Source organism: Buteo buteo, chromosome 1, assembly GCF_964188355.1.
Source record: "Buteo buteo chromosome 1, bButBut1.hap1.1, whole genome shotgun sequence".
Lineage (NCBI taxonomy): Eukaryota > Metazoa > Chordata > Aves > Accipitriformes > Accipitridae > Buteo > Buteo buteo.
Window position 1 is genome coordinate 35,931,066 of NC_134171.1, and position 17,165 is coordinate 35,948,230.

The 17,165-nt window shown below is 40.6% G+C and overlaps 1 protein-coding gene across 1 annotated transcript; it reads right to left on the reverse strand.

Annotated features, from left to right (window-relative positions):
• Positions 1–703: 703 nt before the first annotated feature.
• Positions 704–11,070, reverse strand: TLR3 (toll like receptor 3). The gene is given in 6 exon segments (XM_075027134.1): positions 704–1,918; positions 2,576–4,401; positions 6,203–6,394; positions 7,829–8,277; positions 10,747–10,917; positions 10,920–11,070. Coding segments are annotated over 6 exon segments (2,940 nt in total). The 5' UTR covers positions 10,993–11,070; the 3' UTR covers positions 704–1,689.
• Between the last annotated feature and the right edge of the window lie 6,095 nt (positions 11,071–17,165).

The following is a 17,165-nucleotide window of genomic DNA, read 5'->3' on the forward strand; positions in this document are numbered from 1 at the left end:
TGAAATTAATCTACTTTTGAAGTTTTTCTCCCACTCTACCTGTAACTGTAGTCACAGTAGTATTTCTTATACGGTTTAAAACTATTTCTTATGGGGGGGTTATTTTTTGTTGTTGTTGCACCAATAACAAAGTTTTCAGTAATGAAATTACAGTAGCACCACTTCCCCCACAAAGCTGTCTTCTGGTTATGCTACAGAAATATCTATGCCGTTATTCATTTTATACAGGTGCACCAGCTGTGCCTTGGCCATATTTCACATTAATTTCAAGTTCTATTTAAAGGCCCGCATATAGTTTTATGTGCATTCAAAGAATTAAGGAGACATCTCTCAGTACAAATGTCCTTCTGTTAGCTCTCTAAATCTGAGGAGGGAAGAGTAAAAATTTTTTTTTTAATTATACCACATGGATTAAATCCGTTGACTTACAGTCTGAAAATCTGTTTTTGATAGTCACCAGTACTAGCCCCACCCAGAAGGCATAAGCAATCCTTCACTGAATGTTCTGAACAGGCTGCTCACAGGGTCAAGTTCCTTTCTGTGGCTTTTTCTTAAAAAAAAAAAGGTTTTAAAACTTACTTTGAAACTCTGCTGTGTTTCCTGGTTTCAACTACAGAAATAATTTTCCATGTTTCTTACTGTGCTTCACGTGGTGTCATGGCTTAACCCCAGCCAGAAGCTAAGTAGAACGCAGCCGCTCGCTCACTTCCCCCCGACCCAGTGGGATGGAGGAGGGAATCAGGGGAAAAAAAATAAATAAAAGAAGTCATGGGTTGAGATAAGAACAGTTTAATAGAACAGAAAGGAAGAAAATAATAATGATAATAATAATAAAAGGATTGGAATATACAAAACAAATGGTGCACAATGCAATCGCTCACCACCGACTGACTGATCCCCAGTTAGTTTCCGAGCAGCAATCTGCCCCCCAGGCCCCCACTCCCCCCAGTTTATATACTAGATATGACGACACATGGTATGGAATACCCTGTTTGCCAGTTTGGGTCAGCTGCCCTGGCTGTGTCCTGTGCCAACTTCTTGTGTCCCTCCAGCCTTCTCACTGGCTGGGCATGAGAAGCTGAAAAATCCCTGACTTAGTCTAAACACTGTGTAACAACAACTGAAGGCATCAGTGTTATCAACATTCTTCTCATACTGAACCCAAAACATAGCACTGTACCAGCTACTAGAAAGAAAATTAACTCTATCCCAGCCAAAACCAGGACACGTTGAAAGCTTTGCAATTTTAATTTCACTGAATCTCCCCTTGTGTTATGAAAGTAAGCAGTAGTGTCCACTCTATCTTCTACACAGAATTTGCTATTTTATTGCGTTCTGTTTTGCATATCCCTTTAAAGTAGTGAGTCTATGTCTTTTCTGCACTACATCAGATAGACATTTTTCCTAGAACACCAGTCATTCTCAGTGCTTTTCAGAATTTCTACCACATTTTTGATACACAGAATGACTGTCAATCATGACCCACTTTAACATGTCACTTCAGTGCTGGTGAATTAAAATTTCAGCAAAAACATGAATATAGACAAGTAAATTTAAATTATAGTGACTCTTAACAAATCTTTCCAGCATGACACACTTTTTCAGGTCTTCCTGAAGGCTTGTTAGTTTTCCAATGATAGAAAATATGCAATTAAATGACTTCATAATTCAAATCTGTACTTTCAAAATTCAGTTCACTTTACTATTTGATTTAAGTGCCATCACTAATTGCTGATGAAATGCACTGACTCGTTCTTTCTGGGCTGGCCAGTTCAAGATGCAGCAAGATCTGAACATTCCTCTTCTCAGGTGAAGTGCATGATACAACTTGTAATCTTGGATATCCTGAAGAAAGATCAATATGATGGAGTCCCGACTTTGTTCAATAGCTTGCTGAAGAGCATGATACACCTTAAAACTGAAGCAAAAATTAGACAAAAATATGAGTTTTCTTTCATATGGAGGGAAAAAATGACAAACCTTTCTTTTAATAGCTCATGTAATAGCACATAGCAAATTCAAAGACTGGACTCAAACAGGGGTCTTAATGTCTATTCTATGATATAAAATTGTCATTACCTATCTTAAATTAGATACCTTATAACTAATAAAAAAATCATCCTCTAAAAATATAACCTAAGTCTACTGTCTTGATATAGCCTTGTTTAGCATAGTTCCTTTCTTTTCAAGTTCACTACCTAAGAAAGGTGAAGACTCGTTTAAAGGCAAATAAAAATCATCTTTGGATGCTAGTGATCTCACCCATTATTGCTCTTTTTCAAACATGTAACTTTACAGAAAGCAATCCGCACAGGTGACAGCTTGACTTTTTGTAAAAAAAAATACTGAGAGATTCAAATTTCTAATAGTGTACATGTGGAACAATTAACTTTATTAATTTAGGAATTCTTCTGAAGTTACGATGTATTAAGTAAATATATTAAAGTAGAATTGGCGTGGTATTTTTTATTAAATGGTATTTTTTATTAAATTACACAGCAAAAAATATTACCTTGTTAAAAAAGTCTGTTAAGAAATTTTTCCCCTTACATATAAAATTTTATATCCTACTCACTTTTTGCACCAGGGATCCTGTAAGAGGTGTTCAGTCACAACAAAAATAATCTTCCTGCTCATTTTTATACTGTTAATTGTGGCTTCAAATTCAGATACGCCTGCTTCAAAGTCCCGTTCTTCTAAACAAAACCTAATTTGAAAGCGGTTATGTTTTTCCAGAGAGATGAAATTCTTCGATACCCAATTCTTGTCCTGTTTTGCATGAATAACATAGGCATCATAATCAAACTCTTCCTGTTGTCTGTCAAGTTCTTTAAAACCGAGTACTCGATTTACTAAAATATTCCAGTAGAAAGCTATTCTCCACCCTTCAAAATGGATGCTGAGAACAATAAAAATGAGTAGCATCACAACAGAGGTAGTGATCACAAACAGAAGTTTAAATGGAGCACTGTCTTTGCAGGCTGAGCTATCAAAATGCAGCACCAGACTACCATGATATTTAGGTGGGGTGTTGCAAATGTACTGGGACTGCAATCCAGGTATATATGCTTGGGTCACATTAAGCCAATCAGCAAACCAAGCAATGCTTTCACAGGTGCAATCAAATGGATTGGAATCCATCTCTAGTATTCTCAAGCTCTTGAAAGCTGGGCCAAACACTTTTTCTTCAACTGAGGTTATCAGATTTTTCTGAAGGTTCAATGAAATCAGAGAGGTTTGGTCATCAAACAGAGTTGCTGGAAGCATATTCAAATTATTTGATCCTAAATCCAAGTTTTTTAGTTGAAACAGACCCTTGAAAACCTGAACTGGAATCTCATCAAGCCCATTTGATTTTAAATTAAGAATGCGCAAGTTGGGAAGATCTTTTAAAAAAAGAACAGGGCCACCTGGATTCGCATGTTTCCAGAGTCGGGCTAAATTATTGTGCTGCAAATCCAGAATGTCAAGTTTGTGAAGTCCATCAAACAAGTCTTCTTTTATGTTTGCTATGTTGTTATTGCTGATGTCCAGGACAGTCAGATTTTGTAGAGGATGAAAAGGTGAAGGAGAAAGTGCCAGATTACTGCAACCTACCTTCCTCAGCATCAGTTTTCTAAGGCTTGGGACAAAAATGAATGATTCACTTTGCAAAGCCAAGTTTTTGTTATAGGAAAGATAAATATCTTGTATATTATTGAGACCTTTAAACTCATGACCTGTGAGCTCTTGACTAATTTCATTGAGACCAAGATCAAGAATTTTCAGATGTCCCAAAGAGGAGAATGCCCCACTTTCTATTGTAGAGATCCTTGTTTTTGTGAGGTTGAGAACTTGCAAACTGGAATTACCAAGTGATGAAAATGTTTTATTAGTTATTCTTTGTAAGTTTATGTTGCAGTTACAGAGACTCAGGTATTTCAGGTTGTTCAGACCCGTGAACGTATTAGCAGTAATTCCTGGAAAATTGTTATTATCCATTATAAGGTACTCCAGGTGGTATAACCAATGAAAGGAAAAATCTTCAATTTTCCCAGTAAGTGAATTTATCAGATTCAGATGTTTGAGGCTGGATAATCCATAAAATAAACGTGAAGATATACGAAAGTTGTTATGCTTCAGGTTTAAGTATTGTAAACTTGAAAGCCACTGAAATGAGTCATCTTCTATCACAGACAGAGAATTTTGGGAAAGGTTTAAAACTGTAAGATTTGTTCCTTGCAGTCCCTGGAAAGTTGACTTGCCAACATACGAAAGTTTCACGTGGCTCAGTGAGAGGTTCTGAATCGCCGTGTTTGATAATTCTGTACAAAGTTTCTTTGTGCGATTTTCACCAAGTTCAACATCATTCAGTATGAGGCCAAACAGATTTCCGATCGCATGTAAACATCCTATGTGAAACTGGAAGGAAAAGGAAAAAAAGAGTTTTGACCTAAACAAGGGGATTATGTAAGAAACTTGACTCATAAAGCCAAAATTTGGAAAGGTTTTCAAACAAGATTTTGAAGCAGAATATGACCTCCTACACAGATTTTTCTACAGCCAAGGTCAGACAAACACTTCTTGGAGTTTATACTGAATGATTCAAATGCGTAAAGCTACTTTTCAGACAGCAGTACTGTAAAATCAGAGCCGCTTAAACTAGCATAAAGTAGCACTGCCCAAGAAAGGAGCAGTCCCATCTACTTATCCACACACTGTACCCTTGTGCCAATATGGCCATACATGCAGTCACATGATAAATCAAACAGGGAACCAGCCTGACTACAAGCTAACCAAACCAAAAAGTCTATAGAGTTTCCCCAGTGATCCAGTGCATAGCCTCATTAAAGCTTGTACCAGAAAGAGAGAGGGATGAAGTGGTGAAGGGAAAGAGGATGGTGGGATTGCCTCTCAGCAGTGGTACAAGCTTTAAAATGTTCTTGTAATTTCCATGTACATGTTCTTTACAAATCAATCAACTGGGAAAAAAACCAAGCAAATTCAATGCAAATTCAGTAGTCATACGCTGAGGGTCAGCCAGCTGAGAACTGCAACACTTACCATCACTCTTCAAAGAATCATACTGCAACACTGAGAAGTGGGTCAGAGAGAAGAGTGCAGTCGGTGTAGGTTGCAGAAGAAACACCCACTTGTTTTTTTAAAGGAGTAAGTACACTTTTCTGCAATGATGATTTCTCTGGGGTACTCCACAGACACAAATGAACATTCTCTTTGATCATCCAGGAAGTGAGACCTAGATGGTATAACTAGCCTTGCATAACATCACACTTTTACCCCACTTAGAAAGTGTGTGTCGTGGTTTAACCCCAGCCAGCAACTAAGCACCACGCAGCCGCTCACTCACTTCCCCCCTCACCCAGTGGGACGGGGAAGAAAATCGGGAAAAGAAGTAAAACTCGTGGATTGAGATAAGAACGGTTTAATAGAACAGAAAAGAAGAAACTAATAATGATGATGATAACACTAATAAAATGACAACAGTAGTAATAAAAGGATTGGAATATACAAATGATGCACAGTGCAATTGCTCACCACCCACCGATCAACGCCCAGTTAGTCCGTGAGCGGTGATCCCCCCACCCCCACTCCCCCCAGTTTATATACTAGGTGTGATGTCTCATGGTATGGAATACCCCTTTGACCAGTTTGGGTCAGCTGCCCTGGCTGTGTCCCCTCCCAGCATCTTGTGCCCCTCCAGCCTTCTTGCTGGCTGGGCATGAGAAGCTGAAAAATCCCTGACTTAGTCTAAACATGACTTAGCAACAACTGAAAATGTCAGTGTGTTATCAACATTCTTCTGGTACTAAATCCAAAACATAGCACTATACCAGCTACTAGGAAGACAATTAACTCTATCCCAGCTGAAACCAGGACAGTATGTCAGCTCTTCACCTTCAGCACAAACAAAAGAAATCCTGCATAGAAAATACCTGGTAAGGGTTCACAGAGCTACTTGATCTAGCTCTTGCTTGAGACCTCTGATCTACATGGAACCAGCTCTTGCTGTTTCCAGTGGGAGAAAAATAATTGTGTATCACTACTGGAGATCAGGATTAATGCTGTATACAATCAAATGGTTTTATCTTGGACCTCAGTGGATCAAAAGTGTAACGTAAATGCTATACAATCATAAAGGATAAATCAGGATAGCTCCATTTTTTACTTACACCTGTTGAATTTCTGTTTAAATGCTTCCTACCTCTTTCAGTGGATTTGATGACAAATCAAGACTATTCAATGAGGTGTTGCTAAGAAAACTGAAGTCTTCCTTTTTTAACTCAGTGATTTCATTGCTATCCAAGATGAGCACACGAAGGTTCTTCAACTGTTGCTGCAATCCTAAATTTGCCGACTTCAAAAGATTATGAGATAGGTCCAAAATATTCAAGTTCTGGGGAGAAGATGCAAACAGAAAAGTATACAATTATTTTTATTTTATATAATACAAAATAATTTTGAAATATTGCATTAGAGTCCAATTGATTAGAAAATAGTTGCAATACTACAATTAAAATAAATTTGTAATAGGGAAATGGCAGCTTTCAAGATCCTGCAGGGAGAAGCCTTCTGTATCTTCCACCCCTGTAACTTTCATTGTATCCATGGTCTTAACCTGCTAAAATATCTTACTGCAAACCAAAGATTTACTTTATCTAAAATTCCTTAATTCACTGAAAGCCCTCCTGCTCCAGATAAAGTGATAAAAGCAAAAGCCTACAGTTGCTGCAGTTACAACTCCTGCAGTATTAAACCTTGCATTCCACCCTCTTCACTGTGGTCCACCCCCAGAAATGGAAGTGAGGAAGGTGAAGAGGAGTGCAGTAGCAGCCTACAAAGATCAGTGCTGTATGCCCTGTAATACTCCAGCTCATGCCCAGGTGCTCAGACTCCTCCTGCACCTGCAGAGGAGGAGATGCTACTCTAAAGGTGACTCCACAGAATGTGCCTTGAGGTGCCCCAAGCCTGGCCTCCATCAGTAACAGGTCAGCAGCAAAGTGAGGAAGGCCAGAACTTCAGTTCTGTTCCCAGTACCGAAGCTGGCTGTACTCATTTGTACTTAGTTGAGTCAGCATCCTACAATGCAAGCAAGTGCATCTCATGTAACTGAACTGGAATACTGACTTTAGGAGAAAAGTCCAGACTTGTTCAAAACAACATGCACACTCATTAGAACATTGTACAACAATTAGTACCCACACATTGTCTCTATTTACTTTTGTCCTTAGGCCCTTCCTTTTGCATGATTCCCTGCCTGGTGCAAAGACAACGGCATAGTCTTTTCCTGACTCCTGTGCTCATAGATGCTACAGAGAATAATATTTAACCACAGGGAAACTACCAGGAAAAACAAAGATAGAGTAAAAAGGCTTTTACTCTTTCTCAATCCCCAAAGTCCTGGGAGACACTACATTCAGCCTAAGCACTAGCCTTCATGATCAGAGTAACTACACTATGCCCTTGAGAATTTAGGCTAGCTACCATTTTTATACCCCAGGCAACTCGGATTCCACACCATCCACTTCACCTTATATGTCATCTGCTGCTGCTATTCTCTCAGCACAAATCCTGCATGGCCAGGTGCCTCAATGGGCTGCAATAGGGAAAAGGGGATGGAGAGGATTGACTTATAAGGATGGCTGAGACTCCAGTGTGATTCTAACACAAGAAGCCACTAGGACTCTTCTTTAGAAAAAGAATGAAGGAATATTATATGCTGGGTATTTTCAGGTGCAAATAGGCAAGTGTTCTGTACACACAGTGGAAAATACAGTAAATTCCCCATTTATACTTTATTTACATGAAAAGGTGCATTTCTAAAGCTTACCTCCAGAGTTTTGAAAGGATCATTTTTTGTATCTATTCTGTTGTATCCTAGGTTGAGCTCAGTCAGGTTGGTGCAGGAAGCAAAGACTCCATCAGGGATCTTATACAATTCATTATGTTCTAACTTCAGAATCTGCAACAGGGGCACATTTTTGCACAATTCCGGTTGCAGTTTAGAGATGCTGTTGTAGCCTGCGTTCAAGTAAACCAGCTGGCTGTACTTGGTCAGATTTGCAGGACCTAGCTGCCTTAGCTGATTATGAGAAATGTCCAAACCTGTTATATTGTTTGGGAGATCAGAAGGAATTTGAGTCAGCTTTAGGTGACTGCAGTCAGCCATTTCATTTCGGATCTGACATTGTTTTCCAACTGATGCACACAGCAAGCAGACAGACACCAGTTTGACAGATAAGCTGCTCCACCAAAGAACGGCACTTCCCATTGTTTTATCTGCAAAGGCAAAATGAACACCATGCAAATTACAATCATTTTGACATAACTTATATCTTAAACTGAAGGCTAAGCAAGCCAGGCTCAAAAACCATGTCGTTTTATACCAAGCAAACACTCAGTATTTTTCACCCATAAAGTAGCATTCATTTCTGCAGAAAAGGTATGTCTAATAATCTAAGTTAAGATTTTTATTTAAAAACAACAGTATTGTCTTATATGCTCAAAAAGCTACCAACACTTTATCTATTATCAATGCAAATTTCCAGCCATTTTCCCTTTTCTGATTAATTTTTCATTGCTTTAACATGCAAAAAATACAATAAATATGACAAATTACACATAGGCCCCTCAATTTTAATCACACTGATAAATATTTATACACCGGCCCCTCAATGTTAATCACTATGCTCCGAGCTTAACTGCACTTAAAATATTTATAGTTATATGCAGTAAGAATGCCTAATATGCCACCACTTTATTTTACAGTTGTTGCCAGTTGTTGTTTTACAAGCCAGCCACACAAACTTCTAACTCTCTTTCCACCTCATAGTGAAAGAAGGAATACCAGGCTATAGAAAGGTATACGAGAAGGTAAAAGCAGACAGAATAAATCAGTACCTACCTAATCAGAGAAAGAAATGGAGAAGAGCCAAGGTGTAGAAAAAACACTGTTCATAGATTCAGTACATTTATCCAAATTCGTCCAGGAAAACTTACACATTTAAGAATTTAAACACCCCACCCCATATCTTTTGAGAACTTCCATTAGGATATCAGCCTCTGTCCACTGGTGCTCTAATCTTCAACGGCTCTGCCTGTTTAGGCATGACATTTCTGAAGAATCTCAGAGTTTTTCATATTTTATTCAGTTTCAATTTAGTATCCATAAGATTTAAATTTACCTGGTGATCTTGTAATGCAGCTTTACTGGATAAAGAAGAAAATTAATTCCACAAAAATTCTGACTGGATTAGAGCTGTAAGAGCTCAGAAAGGTTTGACAAGCCTGCTCATAGAGCTTGTCTAATTAAATAGCATCTCCACTAATCAAGAGAGAAGTCCAGTGTATCTTTCGTATCATTCTCTACAGAATTAATCTTCAGTAGAGGGAGAACAAATAATCAAGAGAAGAGTCCAGTGTATCTTTCGTATCATTCTCTACAGAATTAATCTTCAGTAGAGGGAGGACAAATAATCAAGAGAAGAGTCCAGTGTATCTTCCATATCATTCTATACAGAATTAAACTTCAGTAGAGGGAAAACAAATACTTTGGGAGTGCTTGCCTGAATATTTTTCCATGCTTTAGCAGAGAACAGTAAGCTTAGGTTCTTCCACTTCAAATTTTTTCTTTTTTAAAAAATACAAACCTTATACTTTCACCCCTGAAGCTTTGAGTGTCTCTACAATCTCCAAACACACACATCTGTATGGCCTTCTGCCAACAAATTTGGAACCTACCTGCTCAACCTCAATTTACCAATGAGTTAAGTCTCAGCATGATGGGCTCCCAGGTAGAGAAGACTGTCGGTGCCCCACTACAGAACAGGGCCCCACTACAGAACAGGCTATAGATGGGAATTTAACATTACTAGACTTAACAGGAATCTAAAACAGCTTCTCAAAAGACTAACTCCCAGGAATATGAGCTTTCTTAGTTCTGCAGCTCACATTTTCCTTTGCTTGGAACCTGTGTTTAATCAACATGATCTAGCTTTGAGCACATGACATTATTGCTCAAACAATGAACAAGAAATGAAACAAGAAATTAAACCAGTACATTTGTATAGAAAAAGAAAAAGCCCTCAGAACTGATGTTTTTTGAAGAGAAGAGTTTTCACTACTGTAACAAAACACTCTGAGGAACTGACACTGCAACCTGCAGCCAAACAGGAGTTTAGCAGGTCAGACCCCAGCAAAGTTTGGCTCCATAGGTAACATGCCTTTTCAGAGAGCACACATTAGGACTCCTCTAGTAACAAAAAGCCACATTGTAGTGGCCAGAGGGGAACCCTGTGAGTGCCTCTGTGGGAGCAACCTGGCCATCTAGGGAGAGACATCAGTAAAATCCAATGGGAGTGGGCGTAAAAGCAAGGGAAAAAGGGACCTAAAGCATTGCAAAGGTGTACAGAAAGGACTGCAAAAGACAATTTAAAATAAACCTTAATGAAATACCAATTCCCTGCCGGGCACTGCATGTGGGCCTGACCCATCTCCTGCAGCTCACACAGCCTGGCTCTCCACTCACCTTGCCGCTGGCAAATGAGGAAGGGGAAGCGATAGCAAATAACTCAACACGATGGTCCTGCAGACAGCCTGACCTGCTACAGCGGCTGCTGAACACCGCACCCGTGTCCCTGTAGCTGAGGAAAATAAAGGACCGCTTGTCCTGCCTCATTCCTCTGTACCCCAGCTGCTGGAAGAGCTAAGGAAAACAAAGCGGGAGCTCGTCTGTAACAAAAGCTTTACCTCTGGCCTGCATCCCTCTGAGGGTTTGTTTTAGGGACGTAGCTGCCAGGCTCCTCGGCAGTTGTTGCCAGCTCATCTTTAAGTCTGAAAGGCGCAAGAAATGTACTGCACAAACACAAAACGAGTTCTTTGGCTGACTTCCAGCGAGGCCTGAAGGGCTGCCTTTTCCTGCTTTTTCATTGCGTGAAGTCTGGAATCAGCTTTAGGCGTTTTATGCTTTGGTTGGGGATGCAGTGAAGAAAGCATACACCCAGCGTCAGACTTAAGGGACAGTGTTACAGAATAGTATTTAACAGACAAAAGAAAGAATGACAGTTTTAACGTTACGAGCAAGAACTTTAAAAAACTGGAGAATTTAGCAGGGGAGCTTCCAGCATCTCCCAGGGAGGGACATTCCCACTTCACCTATGTTACCTTCTCCTTTTATTTTTTTTTAACACCCAGAAATACCTCCTGCCAGCTGGGGACACCACACCCGGGCACAAGCGCCAAAGCACACTCATTAAGCAAACAGCAAGGACGCCGACTTTGCTAACTTGCAAGCGAGGAGAAATCCAAGATGATCGAAAATCGCCCGAACTCCTGAGCAGTCCTTCGGGCTTTGTACCTCCGATATTCGCGTTTATTACCAAGCACCGAAGAACGGCATCCCCTTACCGCTGCGGGCTCTACCTCCTCCGGTCTGGAGGCATCCAGGCACCGTACAACTTTCTCAGCGCACGAAAACCACGAGGAAACACTCGGCCGGCAGCCGGAAGAAGTGAAACCGAAAGCGGGGCAGGACGCGGCGTGGGAAGCCGGGCCGGGCCGGGCCGGGCGGAGCGTCCGCCGGGTGCCGGGGAGGGGGCTCCTGAGCTGGGCGGCGGGCTGGCGCTGGGGGTTTTCCCCACGGAAACCCGTTGCAGCACGCAGGTGTGTCGGACGCGAGCAGCGTCCCACAGTCCTGCTTGTAACACAGTTGCGGTTTATTCCTAGCCAGTTCCAGTGTCTCTGAAAATCCCCCAGGGCCCATCCCAAAGGCGGATAGGCTGACCGACAGATTACCGACATGGGGAGATTACTCTCTTAACGTAGAAACAAAGCACCCCTAGGTTCCTCCAGAGCCACGTAAAGCATCCCTTTTCAAAAGGGAACTTGTTTATGAGAGGGAGCAATATACTACATTTTTAAGAGAGATAATCACATATTTTCTGTTGCATTACAAAGAAATCATTTTCAAAGGTCCGAGTAGAAGTTTTAGGCACAGCTTTCAGATGTGTGCCCTTTTCATGCTGTTTGTGAGTTCGCAGGTCCCTGCCGTCCCAGGGCCCTGACCATCAGTTTCCTCAGCACGGCCTTCCAGATGTGCCAAAAGGCGCCACTGCTTCCACTGCGCTGGCCATGGCGAATCCTCTGCGGGGCTCATCCAGCCATGCTTCGGACACTCCAACACCACTGAGTTCACCTTACGTTCTTACGTAGTGGTGCTGTCCCTCTTGAGTGCAGAGTGGGTAGCTGCAGACTCACCCAGAAAAAGAGTAAACTTGGCTCTTCATAAGAAGAACATAAACTCTTCATTCAAAGTGTTTGAAATTACAGCCTGCAGCAATGTGTTAACCGCCTGCCGACCAGGAGCTCTGGGGAAGGAGGGAGACTGTGCTGATTTCTGCCCTATATCCCGTTAAATCCGGGGGCTACTGACAGATTTGCAGTGGAGCCCAGGGAGGTAGGCTGGCTACCAAAGAGGTTAGGGCCCTTACTTCCTACTCCTGCTCTCCAAATTCTTTCAGCAATTGCCTAATATAAATTAATATTTACTCTTGGAGTTAGGACACTGAAACCGAGACCAGAACCAAGCTCCTTTGGAGCCGAAAGGCTCTAGAGCCTGTTTCATTCCCGTTTCACAGTTAAACCTTGATCCTCCCTTTTGTCCTCCTAGGGAAGAGGAAATTTCTGTTCTGTGCCACCCCGTGTGCTTCTGCACTGGATAAGGTCGTTTGATCATAAGCACAGCCACTTGAAGTCACATTAAGTTACTCTGAGGAGGATTTTCCCTTTGCATTTCGCAACTCTGCTGCTTTGGAACAGAAGAGATCACGCTGATGGTAAAGCAGCATAATAATTAACAACCTTGGCAGATCATTATTCCAGCATAGCAATACTGTCAGGTATTTTGCCTCTTATCTCGCCCTCCACCATACTCATACTACAGATAAAGCATGCTCTTTGGTCTCACCTTACAATTTATCCCCCCTCAATCCTGTCTTCTCTATAGACATAGGGGACTACCAGTAAGCTGGAGTTGTATCAGGCATAATGGAAGAAAACCACCTGATGCTGATGAAGCTGCTATTTTATCAGTAATGCCTTTCCAACACTCTAGCCTTAGAATAATGTCAGTGGCTCAGGGAGACAACGGCACAAGGGTACTCAAAAGCTCCACACTCTTGGGGAGCACTTGCACTGGGTGTAAGAACATTTATTTTATAACAGAAAATTTCAAAGCAACAAAGCTCTTGTAGACATTTTGCAGCATGATTTACAAGAACCAGCAGGTACTACTGTGCAAGGTAGACTCTAGGGCATATACAACCAGTGCAGGTTCAGCAAGTACAGTATTTCGGAGGCAGAGGACAAAGTGGACACATCTGTGCCTATTTCCGTGGTGTGAAATCACATCAGGCTCTCAAGTTGCCATAACTCCACTGTAGCTTAGTTTAAACTATACTTATGTTTTCAGGTGCTGGAAAGAACATGGCAAACTCATAATGGAGGGGAAAGTCAAGCAATCCACATGTCCAGAGAATAATTTAGGAAAAAAACAGTGTAAAAACTAGGCAATGCTCCCACATTGTGGTCAAGGAAAGCAGCTTGAGTGAGTTGGTTCTGAATAGTGACAAAAGGCAGTCAGACACAATTCTGGAGATGTAGCTATTTCACGCATATCTTTAACAGCAGCGTAAACAGTTGCTGCACAGACCTAGTTCAAGCTTATCCAGGCTATAACCACAGAAGGGTAGGGATGTAAGTGCAGTATCTCACATAACACTCCCAGAGCAAACATGCCACCAAAACTTAGCCTAGAAAAAAGCAAAGAGGAAGTCTACTGATCTTAACCTGCTCTTCAGATACAAACAAGTGTATTAACTTCGCACACGGCTAACTGGACCTCAGCATTTTTGTAAACCACAAGTCAGACTGCAAGCATCCGGGGGAAGACCCAGAATGACAGAACACACACAGACACTTCCCATGACCATAAGCCACTCGAATGGTCAAAGCACCACATGTTGTGGTTGGATTCAGACATCCCATGCTGCAATGAATGGGTTCATGCAAACAGAATTTAAATATGTCTGGAAGCAAGCCTAGCTACCAGGAGAAAGAAAGTAGGGAAGAGCAGAGCTGAACAGTTAAGATCTGAAGCAAGTCTTGACAAGGGACATGCTGCAACATCGAGGCAACTAGAAGGGAGGACAGTGTGGCAGACAGTTAGCTTGTTTCTACCTCCTGAGACAGGAGAATAGATGCTTCTTCTGTGTTGTCATTACATGAATTCAGCTAAGTTTAACTATGCTGTTGAATATCCTAACAGGTCAGGTGCCTTCCGGGTGCAACAGTTCCTTTAAGGCTGCTCACTCATAACTGCTAATTTACACATTGTAAAAATTGAATTACAACATTAGCTTTTTGTGGACACAGAAGTGGGAAAGGGTATCTGAGGTCTGACATGCAGATCAATGGTAAGGCAGACTATGTTCATTAGCATTCTCCCAAACCTCTGGGTGCCCAAAGACAGGAGAATTTGCTTCCATGCATTTCTTTTTTTATTCCTAGCTGAAAACATGACCTGGGCAGGTAGCTGAGAACTCCAGCCATTGTTTGGGATTTAAGCTATCCAGTAGCCAGCCATGAGCAGTGGCTCTGGCTAAACTGTTTGTTACCTGGAAATAACATGAAAAATGCCAGTGGACATGCATAGATAAACTCTAGCATTTGCTCAGCAGCTTTGACACTGTGGTGTACACTTTCCTGATGTGTTGCACTGACTGTAAAGATCAACTGCAGAACAAGTCACATTAATTGAAAAATTCTGGCACAGTAAGAGCATTCACAAAAGCTCATCTCAGTACAATGAGACTGCTTTACATAGCCTAGCCAGGAGACAATTTAGAGAACTAAGAATTCAACTCTAGGGTGGATTCCTGTTCAAAACCACCTCTTCCCTCTATATTGGGACAGTTACAAAGGCAGCCTTTGCAACCCTTTTCTCTGCATCATCTACTGCTCCAGCAAGAACAAGGATGCGTCGTTACCAGTACGTGTGCTGTATTAATGCTTTTACCTACCATCCAGGGAATTCTAATCCCAAAGAGAACCCTGGAGCTAGAGAAATGAGAGGTCAGTCACTTCTAAGGTAACCTTTTAGTCAGGGTTAGAGACAAAATACTTCATTATTTCAACATTTTTTTAAAGAGGTATCACAATGTTTCATGTTTGCACCACTGGATTTATGTGTGTGTATATATATATTTTGCTATTAAATGTTTTACCTTTTTACATACTGAAGTAGTAAAAAGGCTGGAATTTAGGACTTGGATATTCTCATGTTATGGAAACTTTTTTTTCGCAATTTCTACCTTTAAGAACTCTCCCCAGAAAGAGAAGGTGACAGCCTTCTGAAAATCTTGCCCTTACCTAGCTTTCTCAATTAAGCATGGATATTAAACATTTTTTATTGTGGTAGTTTATTTCCCAGCATCTCCCCACAGTATTTAATTGTCTGGTTTCAGAATCCCTTCCTCTTTTGCTGTTCCCCCTTTTTCTGGCACATTTTCATGTTTGTTTTCACAGTGTATTTCCAACAGAAAAAAATCTATATCCCAATGCAGATCATATACAATTGCCCCCACACCAAGTGATTTCACTGTGAACACAGCAAACTTGAATGATAAACTAGAAATGCCAGCGTTTGATATACACTCATGCTTGCAACACAGATAGCAAACACTAGTACAAGTCTACCACTCTCAGAAACATCTTCCCTCTAAAGACTATGCCTTTGAAGGCAATGTAATTTCTAGCTTCTAAAGGTAAGCTGTATTTAAAACAATCACAGCTGCATTTGATCTTTCCATGTACTAAAATCCCTATTCAGTTATATCCAGTATCTTTTTGCATTGCATCTTTTCCTCAGTAGTCATTGTAACCTAAAGCCCTAAATGCTCAGATTCACTTTGAACTCACAGAAGGCAAGATGCACAGAAGTGAATAAACATGCAAACACACCCACGTAGTCCACCCTTTTTTCTTCCCCACCCCCAAGAAATATTTGGCTGTGCTGACAACTGACTTCAAATCCAAAATTACTTCTTTACAATAGCCCTTCATACACCTCTTGTCCACACCTATTCTCTATTGTCTCATGAAACTGTGGAAACAGTGGCAATAATTCATTCCTTAGGTTATTTTTTCCCCTCACCAAAAGAAATAAGTTTTCAACCCTACCAAATTTGAGTGGTATGAAAGGAGAACCCATCAGCTGCCAGGTATTAAAAGTTTCTAAGGTATATCACAACAGCCATATACACAAGTTGCTGCATCTAACTTCACTTACAAGGTACCAAACAAATCAAACATGCTTTTAAATGCAGTGAATATTCATTGTGAGCCTTCCAGAAATATCACTACTTACATGGTGCCAGTGGACCTCAGACAAATGATCCTGCTTCTGTATATTCTGCATAATCACGTGGAATTTTTGGCAATGCTTTGTTTTGAAGGATCCAAGGCTAGTTATGCATTGCTCCCAAAAGGATTCTTTTTATTTTGTCTTAGATTAACTAAAACTGTATTATGTTGCTTTCAGCAGCTACAGCTTTTGGTTTGCAGGATAGCCAAAGAAATTTTAACAGTCTTTAGAAAACCAAATGTTTTAGGGGAACAACTACTTGGACAAAGCTTTTGAGGAAGAATGGTAAACATTACCCATATATTTTAAATGTAATAAATATAACACAAAAATGACAAAGCTGAATAAAAGTATATGATGGAGTAACATGATTCAATGCTCCTGAAACAAAACTTCTGTTCTACAGGTGGTTTAAATTTCAATTTTTCATTCTGAATTGGAGTGAACACAACAGCCATTTGAATCCAATCAACAGCTCTTTTAGGCCCATTGTCAATAGTACCATTATGTAGCCCCCACCCCTTACAAGAGGAACAGTGAAAGTTAGGAAAACATTTACAGAGAAGAAAAACAAGAAAAGTCAATCATAACTGCTATCAGGCTTTAAGTATAATCTTGTTAGATTAAAATCTGAGGACTGAATCCCAACACCAGTGCATTAGATTGCTACTAAATTCATCTGCAGAGCTTAAACATCTGTTGCTATTCAATGATAAAGATTGTGAAAGCTTTTATCTATAAATAAAGT